Source organism: Eretmochelys imbricata, chromosome 1 (assembly GCF_965152235.1).
Source record: "Eretmochelys imbricata isolate rEreImb1 chromosome 1, rEreImb1.hap1, whole genome shotgun sequence".
NCBI lineage: Eukaryota > Metazoa > Chordata > Testudines > Cheloniidae > Eretmochelys > Eretmochelys imbricata.
The window spans coordinates 138,955,422-138,968,875 of NC_135572.1; the positions used below are offsets into that span (position 1 = coordinate 138,955,422).

Below are 13,454 nucleotides of genomic sequence, written 5' to 3' on the forward strand. Positions count from 1 at the left end.
AAATGTTGCCACCTCACTGTTTTCTCCTTTTCCCAGCTAGAAAGTGATGAAAGTCTAACCGTAGTTCTAATTAAAGGTAATGGACCAAATTCTGCTCTCTGTTACACTGCTGTAACTAAGATTAGAATCTGGCCCAAATTGTTATTGCAGGACTGAACTGCGGGAGGACATCTCCAAAAATTGCAGTGTGGAAATAAAGGTCTTACTGAGGGGGGTTACAAAAGTTAATCCTAGGGAAACCTTTAGAACCCTTCATATTCCCATTCTAGTTGTGATTTATGAGGAGTGGGAGCAGGATTTCCTTCTCCAATACAGAGTATCAAAGCTCTACGCATTCCTCTGACACATATGGCCATCCAAGCTACTCAAAATAATGGCACAGATTTACAACATATTGCTGCACCTTCACATTAACCTTTCTAGCAGCAGATAAGGACCACATAATAACTGTAGTATAGCAACAGGAAAAGATTATACATGATGAAGCGTGTATCCATATCCTCTCTAGTGTTACCCAGGCCACATAGCTGATTGTCAAAAAGCCATTATCTCTAAAAGCACTTTTTCTTTTAAATGGGTATATAGACTGCACTTTCATTTCCTGCCAAATTACATAAAGAAAAGGAGTACTTGTGGCACCTTAGAGACTAACCAATTTATTTGAGCATGAGCTTTCGTGAGCTACAGCTCACAGTGAGCTGTAGCTCACGAAAGCTCATGCTCAAATAAATTGGTTAGTCTCTAAGGTGCCACAAGTACTCCTTTTCTTTTTGCGAATACAGACACGGCTGTTACTCTGAAACCTGCCAAATTACATATTATCTTAAAAATTCAAAAAGCTACTGTCTACAAATCTGAGAATGCAAAACATTTTTTCATATCCCAGATGAATGCCACAAGCTGAAAAGATGAATAGGATGATAATGTAGCAAGTACGTCTGAATCTGCTGATGGACAAAGAATTGTGTTGTATCAATGTTTTATCATCACCTAATTTCCTTTATAAGTGAGACATGCTAATAAGTGACCTACATTAAGCATTATTGCAACTTTTGAAACATGTGGCTGAAATTGAATGTGGTATTTCTTTTTGCCTACCAGCTATAAGTAGTAACTTAATTTATACCACTTCTCCATTTTGACCCCACAAAAACAAAAACCACAACACTAATATATTAGTTTGTGGGGCTGGGTGGTTGGTCCAGGACTAAGATTAGGGCCCTAGACTATGGTTTGTGGGGGCCGTGGGAGGTCCAGGACTAAGATTAGGGCCCTATTCACAGCCCAGAGCCCTTTTGGACCTAACCCTAACCCTAGCAGTGAGCTGCCTGCTGACACAAACCTTAGCAATAGCCCAGGACTCCTTGCCAGCACAGACTGTAACACAAGCCCAAGGATGAATGCCAGCCCCAACCCTAACTCTAACTCTAGCCTGGCAAGTACTGCTGGCCCCAACTTTAAACAGGGACCACCAGTAACTAACTGTAACCATAACTAGAGGATCTCTGCCAGCCTATGGAAGGGCAGACTTGCTCCAGCCTCCTTTCTAGCCCATTAACGGCTCAGAGACCTTCTTCTAGTAAAACACCTCGTGGTTCATTTACAGGGTTCTTTTCTAGAGCCTTTACAGACTGTGCTGCAACATATCAACAGTCCCATGGAGCCCTCAGCTCCTGTGCCAAGGAGAAGAGAGATATCTTGTGATTCATGCGACAAGGCAGCTGGCCTGGGGCTGGGGCTGCCCCTCCCCCACCCTCTTTCCCCTTTCATAGTTCCTTCCTGCACCTTTTGAACCTTCTGGGCTAATGAGTTAATTAGCCTTTTAACTCTCTCCATCCCATCCCAACCTATCAACTGGGCACAATGCCCATATTCAGGGTGCTGTGGGACAACTAACTGGCGTTGCAGTGATCAGAATGCTGGCTCAGCCACTCTTGCCCCTGCACTCTAACATCCATATCCCCCACCCCCGTTACCTCAGAATCAGATTTTTCTTTCCCTGTGCTTTCCCTTGCATAGCAGAGGTGTCATGCCGTGGGGGTCCCTAGGGTGATCATCAAGGTTGTTCTTGTGGTGTCCACCCATTTTCCATCCACAGAACCCGTGCTTGGTGGGGGGAGGATGTCCCCACAGCTCCATTTCAGCCCACAAGTCGTCATACAATGTGCATCCCTAGGGGTTGCTCTCCCTACTCTATCGCTTTACATCTGGCAGTGGATCGAGGGCATGCCCCTCATTCCCCTGGTTAGTCAGGGCCTTGGGCTCTCCCAGCCCTCCAAACTGTGCCTGAGCTGCTTCTCCTTGGGGTGCACTATGGGGTACCTCCTGGGCCCCTCAACCTCTACTAAGGAGCTCTGCTTGTCTTTCTCCATCGTTCCTACTTCCTGAATTCCTATCCCCTCCCGCTCAGTCTCTTGCAGGACTCTGTTTTCCTCCCCTTTCACCTGCGTTAGGCTCTGTTCCCTAGGGATTTCTAATTTGCTCTTGCTGATCCCCTGTGGAGTTGGCCCTCTGCCCTGGAGAGATCCACCTCTGTGAACCCCTCTGTCAATTTTACCAGTGCATCCAAAATGCCAGATAGATGCCATCTAACCCACACCTGTATGTTCCTGGGGAGGCCCTGAAGGAACTGTTCCAACACCAGAGCATTCATTATCTTCCCCACTGTTTGGATGTCTGACCTCAGCCAACAGGTGGCCCAATCCACCAATTTTTGGGCAAATGACTGGGGCCTCACTGCCTCATAATCCTTGCGCCTCAGAATTTTTGTGGCCATTTCTAAGTGGAGGCTGACTAGATGTAGGATAGCTGCCTGGACCCCCTCATAGTCTCTGGCCTGCTCATTATTCAGGGAAATATAGGCTGCTTGACCTTCCCCAGCCAAACAGGTTTGGGGTGATCAGTGAGCCGCAGGCTAGGTTGGCACTGGGGCTGGCAGATGGCCCATGGGTAGGGGGTAAGGATGGGGCTAGCAGGTACTCTTGTGGTACAGGTTGGGCTGGCAGTGCATGCTAGGCTTGGGTTATGGTTCGAGCTGGCTGAGGATTCTGGACTAGGGCTAAAAGGGCTCGCAGAGGGCTCCAGGTTGGGGTTAGCTTTTGGGTCAGCAGAGGCCCCTGGACTTTGATTAGATTTACAGCTGGGCAAAGGCCTTCTGGCTAAGGTTAGGGTTAGCAGAGGCTTCAGTACTAAGATTAGGGCTGTGGCCAACAGGCTATCCCAGGCTAGTATTAAACTTTGGACCAGGAGACAGCCCTGTGCTACAGATAGGGTTCGGGTCAGCCAGAAATTCTAGGCTAAATTTATGTTTGGATTTGGCAGGTCACCCAGGACTGTGGCTATGATTGGGGCCGACAGGTGTTCTGCAACCTGGATTATGGTTCATACCAGGAGGGGGCCTCAGGTTGGGGCTAGGGTGAGGATTGGGACTAGCAAGGGTTTCTGGGCTAAAATTTGGTTTCTGTGTGGCAGGTTGCCCAATACTGGTGTTAAGGCTAGGGCCAGCATGTGGCCCCAGGCTAGGGTTAGCATTCAGGCCAGCAGAAGCTCTCCTGATAGTGTTGTAAGTAGGACTGGCAGAGGTTCTGGGCTGGGGTGAAGTTTGGAGTCAGGAGATTGATCGGAGCTAGGGTCATAGTTAGCACCTCACCCCTAACCCAAACGCAGGGCCCATTGGCGTATGTCCACGCTGCAGTGGGGAGAGGGCCTCCCAGCCCACGTCGACAGATTCACACTAGTGGGGCTCAAGTTAGTGCACTAAAAATAGCAGTGCAGACATTGCAGCTTGGGATCTTAAGATCACCTACCTTTTGGGTCTCACTCAGGTGGCTGTCTGAGTCTCCACCAGAGATTTAACGCCCACACTGCTACTTTAGCACGCTAGCTCGAGTCCCAGTAGTGTGAGTCTGTCTACCTGAGCTGGTAGTCTCACTCCTAGCTGCAGTATAGACACTCTTGCTGGCCTCAACACCAATCCTAGCCCAGAACCCACCGCTCTTCCCAACCATATCAGTATCCCAGGGCTGCCTGCCAACCCCAACTCTATCCCTAGCCCAGATGCCTCTGCTGAACAAAATCCTAACCTTGGACTCAGGGCATCTGCCAGCCCCAATCCTAGCCCAGGGCTGTCTACTCGCCTACCATGAGGCTGCCTTCCACCAACAGCCCTAACCCTGGCCCCAGGGCATCTGCCAGCCCCAATCCTAGCCCAGGGCTGTCTACTCGCCTACCATGCGGCTGCCTTCCACCAACAGCCCTAACCCTGGCCTGAAGGCCTCCACTGATCTGAACCCTAACTCTTACCTGAAAGTCTCTCTTAGTCTCAACCTGAACCCTAGCATTGAGGCTGCCTGCCGCCCCAAATCCTGACACTAGCCTAGGGCTATCTACCAGACTCAAATCTAACCCGGGGGCTGCATGGTGGCCCCAACCATAGCCCTAGCCTCTGTTGGCCACAGCCTCTGCAAATCCCAACTTTATCCTTAGCCCGTTGGCTTCTGCTGGCCCCAACCCTAACTTTAGTCCTGGAAGCTCTGCCAATCCCAACCATCATCCTTCCCCAGGGTCTCCTGCTTGCTCTAACCCTCATCCTAAACTGAAGGCTTCTGCTGGCTCTGGCCCCAACCCCAACAGAGGGACCCCAATCCAGCCAGCCCAAACCCTAACCCTAGCTTTCTGCCAGCCCCAGCCTTAGCCCAGAAACCTCCTGCTGGCCCCAGCCCTAACCATAGCCCCCAAGCTAAGGTTCGAGTCTGGCCAAGAGGCTCAATTTCTTTTTTGAGATTTTGTCTTTATGGTTAAAGACTTTATAGAAAACACTGTTTTCATTTGATTGTCATACGAATTCTTATGTTACGTTGCCTTCTAGAAATGTCATCAGTAGTATTTAAAAAAGGGTAAGTGAAGGAAAGAAATGCCGGATTACTTAAATTCATATTAAAAATCAGTCAAATAGTCTTTGTGAAGTAAAGTACTGTCTTTTAATTTAAGATGAAGGTATCTCCATCACTCTTATATAGCTAGTAGCACATGCTTCTCTTAGGAGGAACTCACTAATCCACTGAATAATGAGTGATCACCTGGAGAAGATGCATTTCCAGGAGGTTACAAATGATACTCTGACCTCTTCAGCTGTACTGGAAGTTTATAGTACAGGGCAGGAAGGTGAATTCTCTAAAAATCTTAATTCAACTATATCTGGTTTTGTTATGGGGTCGGCACCTGCTTTTCAGGAGCACCCCCCACCCTTGGTTGATGGTTTCTTTGGTGGGTCTTCAGTGACTCACTCAGCCCTCCGGTCAAGTCATACACACTGTCTGTAGGCACAACAGAACAAAACTCTTCTGGGGTATACAGCCTTTACCTTCTCCCGGCCCTGGTATGGTGCCATACCCCAGGGCTTCCCACCTAGAGACCACTGCCAGGCTGCAGCCCTCCCCAGCAGCCAGCCAGGAGCTACTTCTTAGCTCCCTTGGTCCCTGCCCACACTGAGCTGTCCATAGTCCTGATGTTCTTTCAGCCATCCAGGAACACAGTCTTTTCTCTTCTAGATCCAGGCAGCAACTGATTGCCTCTGGCTCTGCAGCTCCTTTTTATGTGGCCCTCCTGGCCCCTCCTGCAGCCCTTTGGATTGGCTGCATCCCCTGCAGCCACTCTAGGATGCTTGGAGGACTTCTCATCTGCTCCTCTCTGGGACGGAGTGTGGCAGGACCCCAAGGCCTCCAACAGGGGACTTCTGGGCCTAGTCCACCCCATCACAGGTTCCCAGAAAAAAAACCCCGGACACTCAGTTATATCTTAATTACGAGCTAGTGTCTTGCACTGATGTATATTTTATAAATATATTCTAAAATAGAGGAGAAAATGTTACACTTCAGTTAGCACATTCAGCTCAGGAAGGTTTCATTAAAGGGATGGCTTCAAGGGGCAGTATAAAATGACCCTTTGTAACATAACTGCCCGGGCCAAAAATTCATCTCCAGAAATAATGGGATCTGAACTACTCATCATAAATAAAGATTTCTATTTTGTAGCATTCTTTTGTTCCTGACTAATCCCACTTTATCAACAGGTAATCTCATGTATATTATTGAGGACTTTGTAACATATTTGGGTACAAAATTAGTTGGGGGAAAAGAATGAAGTATTTTTCTGTATTGTCTGAATGGAATGTCACTCATAGCATAGAATATTTATCATTCTGAAAAAAATGGTCCATTAGTTAATTAATGGGTAATTTCTTTGTGTGACAGACACATTAAGAGATAGCTGAAGTTCCTGTCTACTAAATGGAATGAAGCACTTAGATAAGAATCCGAATTCCCGATGTAGTTTGGGCATTTATTCACTTCCTCTATTTTTTCACCTGATATGTAAAAGTAAGAAAGGAGGAGGCTTTGGCTGAGTCCTCTAGCAGTGGACTGTGGAAGTTCATGCAGACAGGCATCCTTTAAGTTAATCAGAAGAAACATATCAGATGAGAGAAGGTAAGCAGTGTCTGTTTGCCCTAGAATTCTGGCTAGAATGAACATGACTGGATTAAATCCACACTCAGAGCATTGGGAACGGATGTGGAGCACACTGGCTATCATATCATCCAAGTGTGCTTCAGCTTCCAAGGCAGTAAAAATAGTAGGTTTGGCATTTGCTGTGACATGCCAGGCTGGATCAATAACATTTGCTAAGCATTACTGGAGCTCAAAGAATCCTAATGCCAGGGATCTTGATGGTGAAAAAATTAGAAAATTGGTTAGAATAAAAATGGACTATTATTCCATGATGGGCAACAATGGATTACATTGAATTTATGAATTACTAATGTTTAGTTTATGGGAATAATGACACAAATGTTCCCATGTGACCTTTTTTCTGGCACACCCTCTGGGCAGGAGTATATCTGACAAATATCTCTGTTCAATATGGCTCAAGCTCTACCCTTAGAATTTCATTCATCACTCCCACTGGCTTCAGTGGGAGCTGCATGTGAGCATCCAAGGGTAGATTTGGGCTCAATATTTGTTTTCCTCTCTGTGCTCCTTGTAAGCTGAATACAAAAATAGAGAGGGTTATTACCAAAGAGGCAAGGACGATCATCAGTGTACAGTTTAAAAAGTGGCTGGAACCACCGATGTCACATTCTGAAAAACTGAGGCTCACACTGCATAAATAACCAAACTTAATTTAAAAAATAAAACTGCAATATTTTATACCAGGGAGGCTTCATGTCCTTCTTGACTGACCCACTCACTCGGCTTGCTGGAACTCCTGGATCCTGCTGCGTATACTGGTGTGTCATCAAAAAAGAGAGAGGCAGCAGCCTGTACTGTACAGTGAGGAATGCTTGTGCCCTTGTAAAGAATCTGGCAACATGGGGCCATCATGGGTAGCCCATCCTTCTGTAGAGACGAGCACTGCTGGGGAGCTAACATGTTGAAGCCAGCCTGGAGTGCTGAGCTTCCTATCCTCCCACTGCTGCCTTCAGAGCCACCAGTCTGTGCCAGCTCCCTTCACAGTGACCATTTTATCTGGTGCTTGGAGGAGAGAAGTGAAAGTGGGACAGAGAGAGAGTGAAGCTGTGTATTTTCCCCCTCCAGTGCCTCTCTGATAGTGGGTGATTCATCTGCATGCACTTCAAACAGGGAGAGAGGGAAGAGAGAGGGCTGTTAATCTGTCTTTAGTAGATGGTGTTTACAGATAATAAAAAGATTCACCCCAGGAACTAATCAGACAAATAAAAAATGCTATTTGTGTAGTTGCTTTTCAGGGTAGGAAACATTTTAAATGTGGACTGCATGGTGTGTAAGGAGAGGCAATGAATGTGACCACAAGAACATGTTTGGCACAATTCATTTAGGCCTTTAAATATGAGACAGATGGTATTTTTATCATGAGAGAAAATGAAACAGCCAAGAAGTAACTTACTTAAGACAGAGTCTTCTGTTTTGAAAATAGTCCTCCTTTTTCCCAGTCTCATTGTTCCTCCCATATCTCCAGGATTGTGTTCAGGCATGTCAATGACCTTGCGAGAGAAAATATTGAAGTAGTGTTTCATGATTTCTTTCTTTAGTTGAGAAAAATATTATATAGAAGTCTGTGACATTAAAATATTAACTTTATTATATTTACAATATTTCATACATATTATTAGGCTGGAAGACCAATGAATTCCAAAGCATGTTTACCAAAGAATGCCGCTACACAGTTGGCAATCACATCATTGCCAAAAGTTTTGGTAGTGTAATCAGATTGCAATGATGGATATAAACCTAATATCCAGCCAGACCACCTTAAGGACCTAAATAAAGACTGATCTGGGTGGCACTCAATCTGCAAGGAGTCTACAGCCTTTTGGGATTTCCCATGATGATGATGGTGATGATGATATATGCAACCCACATTAGGATACCATCAAGGACAGCAAGACATTTTTGGGGCAAGAAAGGTGTCACAATATCACTTCAACTCTCCAATCTTATGTACCATTCTTTAAATGTGTAATGCTTTGGAACCATAATTTGATCACAGCTAGCTCACATGCTGCTGAACATGATTTGCCCTGGTTTACGCTGACCGGTCAGTCGTATGCACTGTCATTTAAGTTAACTCAACTCTTCACAAAGATGTTTGACTACAATAAGATTTTCAAATGTAGACACCCTTGATTTCAAAAATTACCTTTGGAATGTGAACTAGACATACCCTGAGGTAGCCCTGACTTCCTGAGTCTGTAGGCATCCTGACACATTAGCTGCAAGAGGTGTGAACTGCCCTAGTCATATTAATGGGGTGGTGATTCTGAATCATAAATAATATCAACTTTGTTAACAGCTTTACTACAGATAACAGAAAAACATTACGAAGGAGGAGTAGGAAGTTCTGCACAAACTACTGTGAGTGGCATCTCATATAGCTATCATGAATGGGTGGAGCTTGGTTTGTGGGCAGACCTTGGGACGATATCATCTCTTTCCCTGTTGCAGCAAGACCCCTGAAAGAAGTACTTTAAGATAACTCTTATCTTCCCACTAACATAATGAATTCTGCTCTCTAATGCTGACTGTCACCTGAAGAACCAGAAGCAGCTGAAACTGCATTTTGCCTACAGCAGGAACAGTATTCTGATGCTGCTGCACAAAACATACCATTATTTCTGGTAGTCTTTGTAACCTGAACACGCTATTCAATTGAATATCTTTTTTGCGATGAGTGAGATTAGTTGCAAAGAATGATACAGGGATTACAGTTTAAAATTTTGCCCTGTTTGCCTGGTTCTGCTGGTACTAGCCATTATATCTATGGGAAATCCGTCTCACAGTGGTAAAAACTTTCAAAATGGTAGAGACACCAAATTTATGTATCCATATATGTAAAAACACACCAAGGAATGAGACTGGCCAAGAACGGTTCAGAAAATAAAAAATAGTCACCCTGAGTGGTAATCAGGAGCTGCATTTTATTAACGTTAGTTTGCCCTTCTGGAACAATAAAAACATCCTATGAGAGCAATAATGCATTTCATAAAGTGAAGCTATACAATTCAGAAGGGATGGTGGAAGGTGCTTGGGGCACTGTGCCAATGTAATTCAGATGTGCAATTATCTCTGCATAACCTCATATCTTTCAAATGTTATTTATGATCTATATACTTGTTGTAAAGTACCATGAATAAAAGCTGTGATCAAATTGGTTGAAGATTACAAACCCTGTAATTACTTCCCAAAGAACATGAATGTGGGGATTATGCAGCTTCTTCAGCCAAAGTATCACTACTCCAGTCCACATATTTTTTAAATCAATTATACTTTTCTGAATTCTACTTACCATTTTATTTGCAGTACACTGGGCACAGTTACATAATCAAAACATATAATATCAGAAACAGAATGTACAAAACACACAGGGTGAAATACTTACTGAAGTCAAAGGCAAAACTCCAATGGGGAGTTGCTTGCTTGCCTCTAGAACATAGGAAGGGAAGGGCCTTTCAGTGGGTATACTGGTTCTTGCAGATGATATGGGGTGGTGGTGATGAAAGTCATTCATCCTCACTAATGATTACCCCCAATAGGATTGTGCAGGCTCCATGCATTTGCTGTTTAATGTGTATTTCAGGTTACTGAAGAAGATCATGAGGGTCAAGGTTGTTAAAATTGGAAGCTCCTAAATCCATATTTAGTTACCTGCTTGAATTTCAAAAGTGCTGAGCACCGAAATAGCATTCTACAAAGTCAACTTTAGGCTCCTGTTTTTAAAAATTAGGTCTGAGAGGTTTTCATCTATTGTTACCTGAATGCTGATGATTATACTCATCTGTACTTTTTATTCCCCACTTCAAATCTAGACTTTATAATCTCTTTGCCTTCCCAATACCTGACCAACATAGGATTTTCCATGAACTTTCATTCAAAATATCCTGAAAGTAATGCTGGCAGGCAGATGGAAGCCTCTGGAGAAAATGAGAGAGATGGCAACTTCATCCTTTGAGACTATGCCAGATTCTTGGATTCTGTGACTTTGCCATTCTAATCTGGGCCTGTCCATATACTTATCCACCCCTTAGTCACCTCCACGTGAGATTTCAGAACTTGGGGCTGATCTTGATGAAGAATCAAAAGCATCAGCTAGCACATAATGTGCCTTCCTATTTACTAAATGGGGAACTTCAGTTGGAACATGTTACAATTTTGCTCTGGGATGTGAACTTCTATTTTTGCCTCCAGGTAGAAAGCGAAATGCTGATGAGTATCTCTAAAGCACTAAAAATAGCCAGTCTATGAAACCACATCTTCTCCCAAGCCCCACTACAGCAGTTATGGTTATGCAGAGATGAAATCAGAAAGGCTAAGGCACAAAATGAGTTATATCTAGCAAAGGGCACAAAAGGCAATACAAAGCTGTTCTATAAATACATTAGGAGCAAGAGAAAGACGAAGGAAAGTGTAGGTCTTTTACTTAGCAGGGAAGGAGCTTATAATCAAGAAGGTTGAAGTGTTTAATGCTTACTTTGCTACATTCTTCACTGAAAAGGTTAATGGTGATCAGATATACAACACCATTAATATTAACAAAAGGGGGGAAGGAACACAAGCCAAAATAGTGAAAGAACAGATTAAAGTATATTTAGATACGTCATCATGACCTGATTGAATTCATCCTGGGGTACTTAAGGAACTAGCTGAAACAATCTCAGAACCTTTAGCATTTGTCTTTGAGAACTCATGGAGGATGGGTGGGGTCCCAGAGGGCTAGAGAAGGGCAAACATAGTATAGATCTTTAAAAGGGGGAACAGTCAGATGAGGATGTTGCAGAGATCACATGTATTTTGGGCTAGGCAGCCCCAATGAAACACTGATAATGGATGAACATGACATAACAGAGTATATGTTTAGGTAATAACAGTATGGTCTCACTGGTGTTAAATCACAATGATGAATGACTTTAAACACCTTTAGAGCTCAATATTTGCTAGTAATTTTCTGTTTGGAGTATTTCATTAGGAAATGTATAAATGCAAATGAGAAAACTGTCAGGCTCAGATATTTAGTGCAAAAGCCTCAACCTGTGGAAGCTGCACCACTTATCATGTTAAGTATTTGCCTTCTGGCACAAGTCTTTACTGGTGGAACAACTTAGCAACTAGCCTAATTTTCCCAGGACCATCAGGATTTGGAAGAGATTGTCTCACATCCTGCAATACCAACTGGGAGAATGCAATAAATCAATTTTTTTAAACCCCCAAACCTTTCTTTTTTGTTTCAGGCTGCCATCTGTAAATGTGGCCACTTTAGAACTCTGCAACTGCAAACAGCCGACGTGGGGAGAATCTCATTTAACAACAAATCACAACATTCCATTTACATCCAGAATTCTGTGTTATACTCTAAAATACATAGCCCTGGTCTACGCTACGAGTTTAGGTCGAATTTAGCAGCATTAGATCGACTTAACCCTGCACCCGTCCACACGATGAAGCCATTTTTGTTGACTTAAAGGGCTCTTAAAATCGATTTCTACACTCCTCCTCGATGACGGGATTAGCGCTGAAATCGACATCACCGGGTCGAATTTGAGGTAGTGTGGACGCAATTCGACGGTATTGGCCTCCAGGAGCTATCCCACAGTGCTCCATTGTGACCACTCTGGACAGCACTTTCAATTCAGATGTACTAGCCAGGTACACAGGAAAAGCCCCAGGAACTTTTGAATTTCATTTCTGTTTGGCCAGCGTGGCGACCTCATCAGCACAGGTGACCGTGCAGTCCCAGAATCGTAAAAGAGCTCCAGCATGGACTGAACAGGAGGTACTGGATCTGATCGCTGTATGGGGAGATGAATCCGTGCTATCAGAACTCCATTCCAAAAGACAAAATGCCAAAATATTTGCAAAAATCTCCAAGGGCATGATGGACAGAGGCTACAACAGGGACCCGCAGCAGTGCTGCATGAAAATTAAGGAGATCAGGCAAGCCTACCAAAAACCCAAAGATGCAAACAGCCGCTCCGGGTCAGAGCCCCAGACATGCAGCTTCCATGATGAGCTGCATGCAATTCTAGGGGGGGCCCCTACCATTACCCCACTCCAGTCCGTGGACACCTGCAAGGGGGGAGTCTCATGCAACAGGGAAGAGGATTTGGGGGATGAGGAGGAGGACGATAGTGCACAGCAGGCAAGCGGAGAAACCGTTCTCCCTGACAGCCAGGAACTGTTTATCACCCTGCAGACAGTACCCTCCCAAGGCGGGCTTCCGGACCATGAAGCTGGAGAAGGCACCTCTGGTGAGTGTACCTTTGTAAATATAATACATGGTTTAAAAGCAAGCATGTTTAATGATTAATTTGCCCTGAAGACTTGGGATGCATTCGCGGTCAGTACAGCTACTGGAAAAGTCTGTTAAGGTGTCTGGGGATGGAGCGGAAATCCTCCAGGGACTTCTCCATGAAGCTCTCCTGGAGGTACTCCCAAAGCCTTTGCAAAAGGTTTCTGGGGAGGGCAGCCTTATTGCAGACACTTTAGGACACTTTACCCTGCCAGGCCAGTAGCACATAGTCTGGAATCATTGCATAACAAAGCATGGCAGCGTATGGTCCCAGTGTTTGCTGGCATTCAAGCAACATCTGTTGTTTATCTCTCAGTGTTATCCTCAGGAGAGTGATCATCCCAGAGAACTGGGGGGGAGGGGGTTTAGTTGGGTTTGTGCTGCACGTTAACCCGAAAACGACAGCCCCTCCTTTTAAATAGCTAACCCAATGAGGGCTTGGTATGGGAAAAGAGGGCGCTGCTGTTTGAAACCATTCCCACATGTTATGAAGGTTGAAGAAGCCAAAAGACTGTGGCTTACCATGGCTCCCTGCAAGCTGAATTCTGTTGCCCAGCCCTGCATGTGTGATCTTTCACACCGAACCGGCAGGCCCTCAATATAAGAGGTAAAACACGACCTTGTACCGAAAGCACATG

At 44.8% G+C, this 13,454-nt stretch overlaps 1 protein-coding gene across 6 annotated transcripts in view; it reads right to left on the bottom strand.

The window, feature by feature from the left end:
* The window catches only part of CTPS2 (CTP synthase 2), a 145,576-nt gene that overhangs the window by 27,072 nt on the left and 105,050 nt on the right, over positions 1-13,454 (bottom strand). For all 6 annotated transcript variants that reach the window (XM_077816266.1, XM_077816252.1, XM_077816226.1 and 3 more), the window contains one exon: positions 7,921-8,017. In XM_077816266.1, the coding sequence (XP_077672392.1) occupies positions 7,921-8,017 (97 nt within the window). The remainder of the gene's footprint in view (positions 1-7,920; positions 8,018-13,454) is intronic.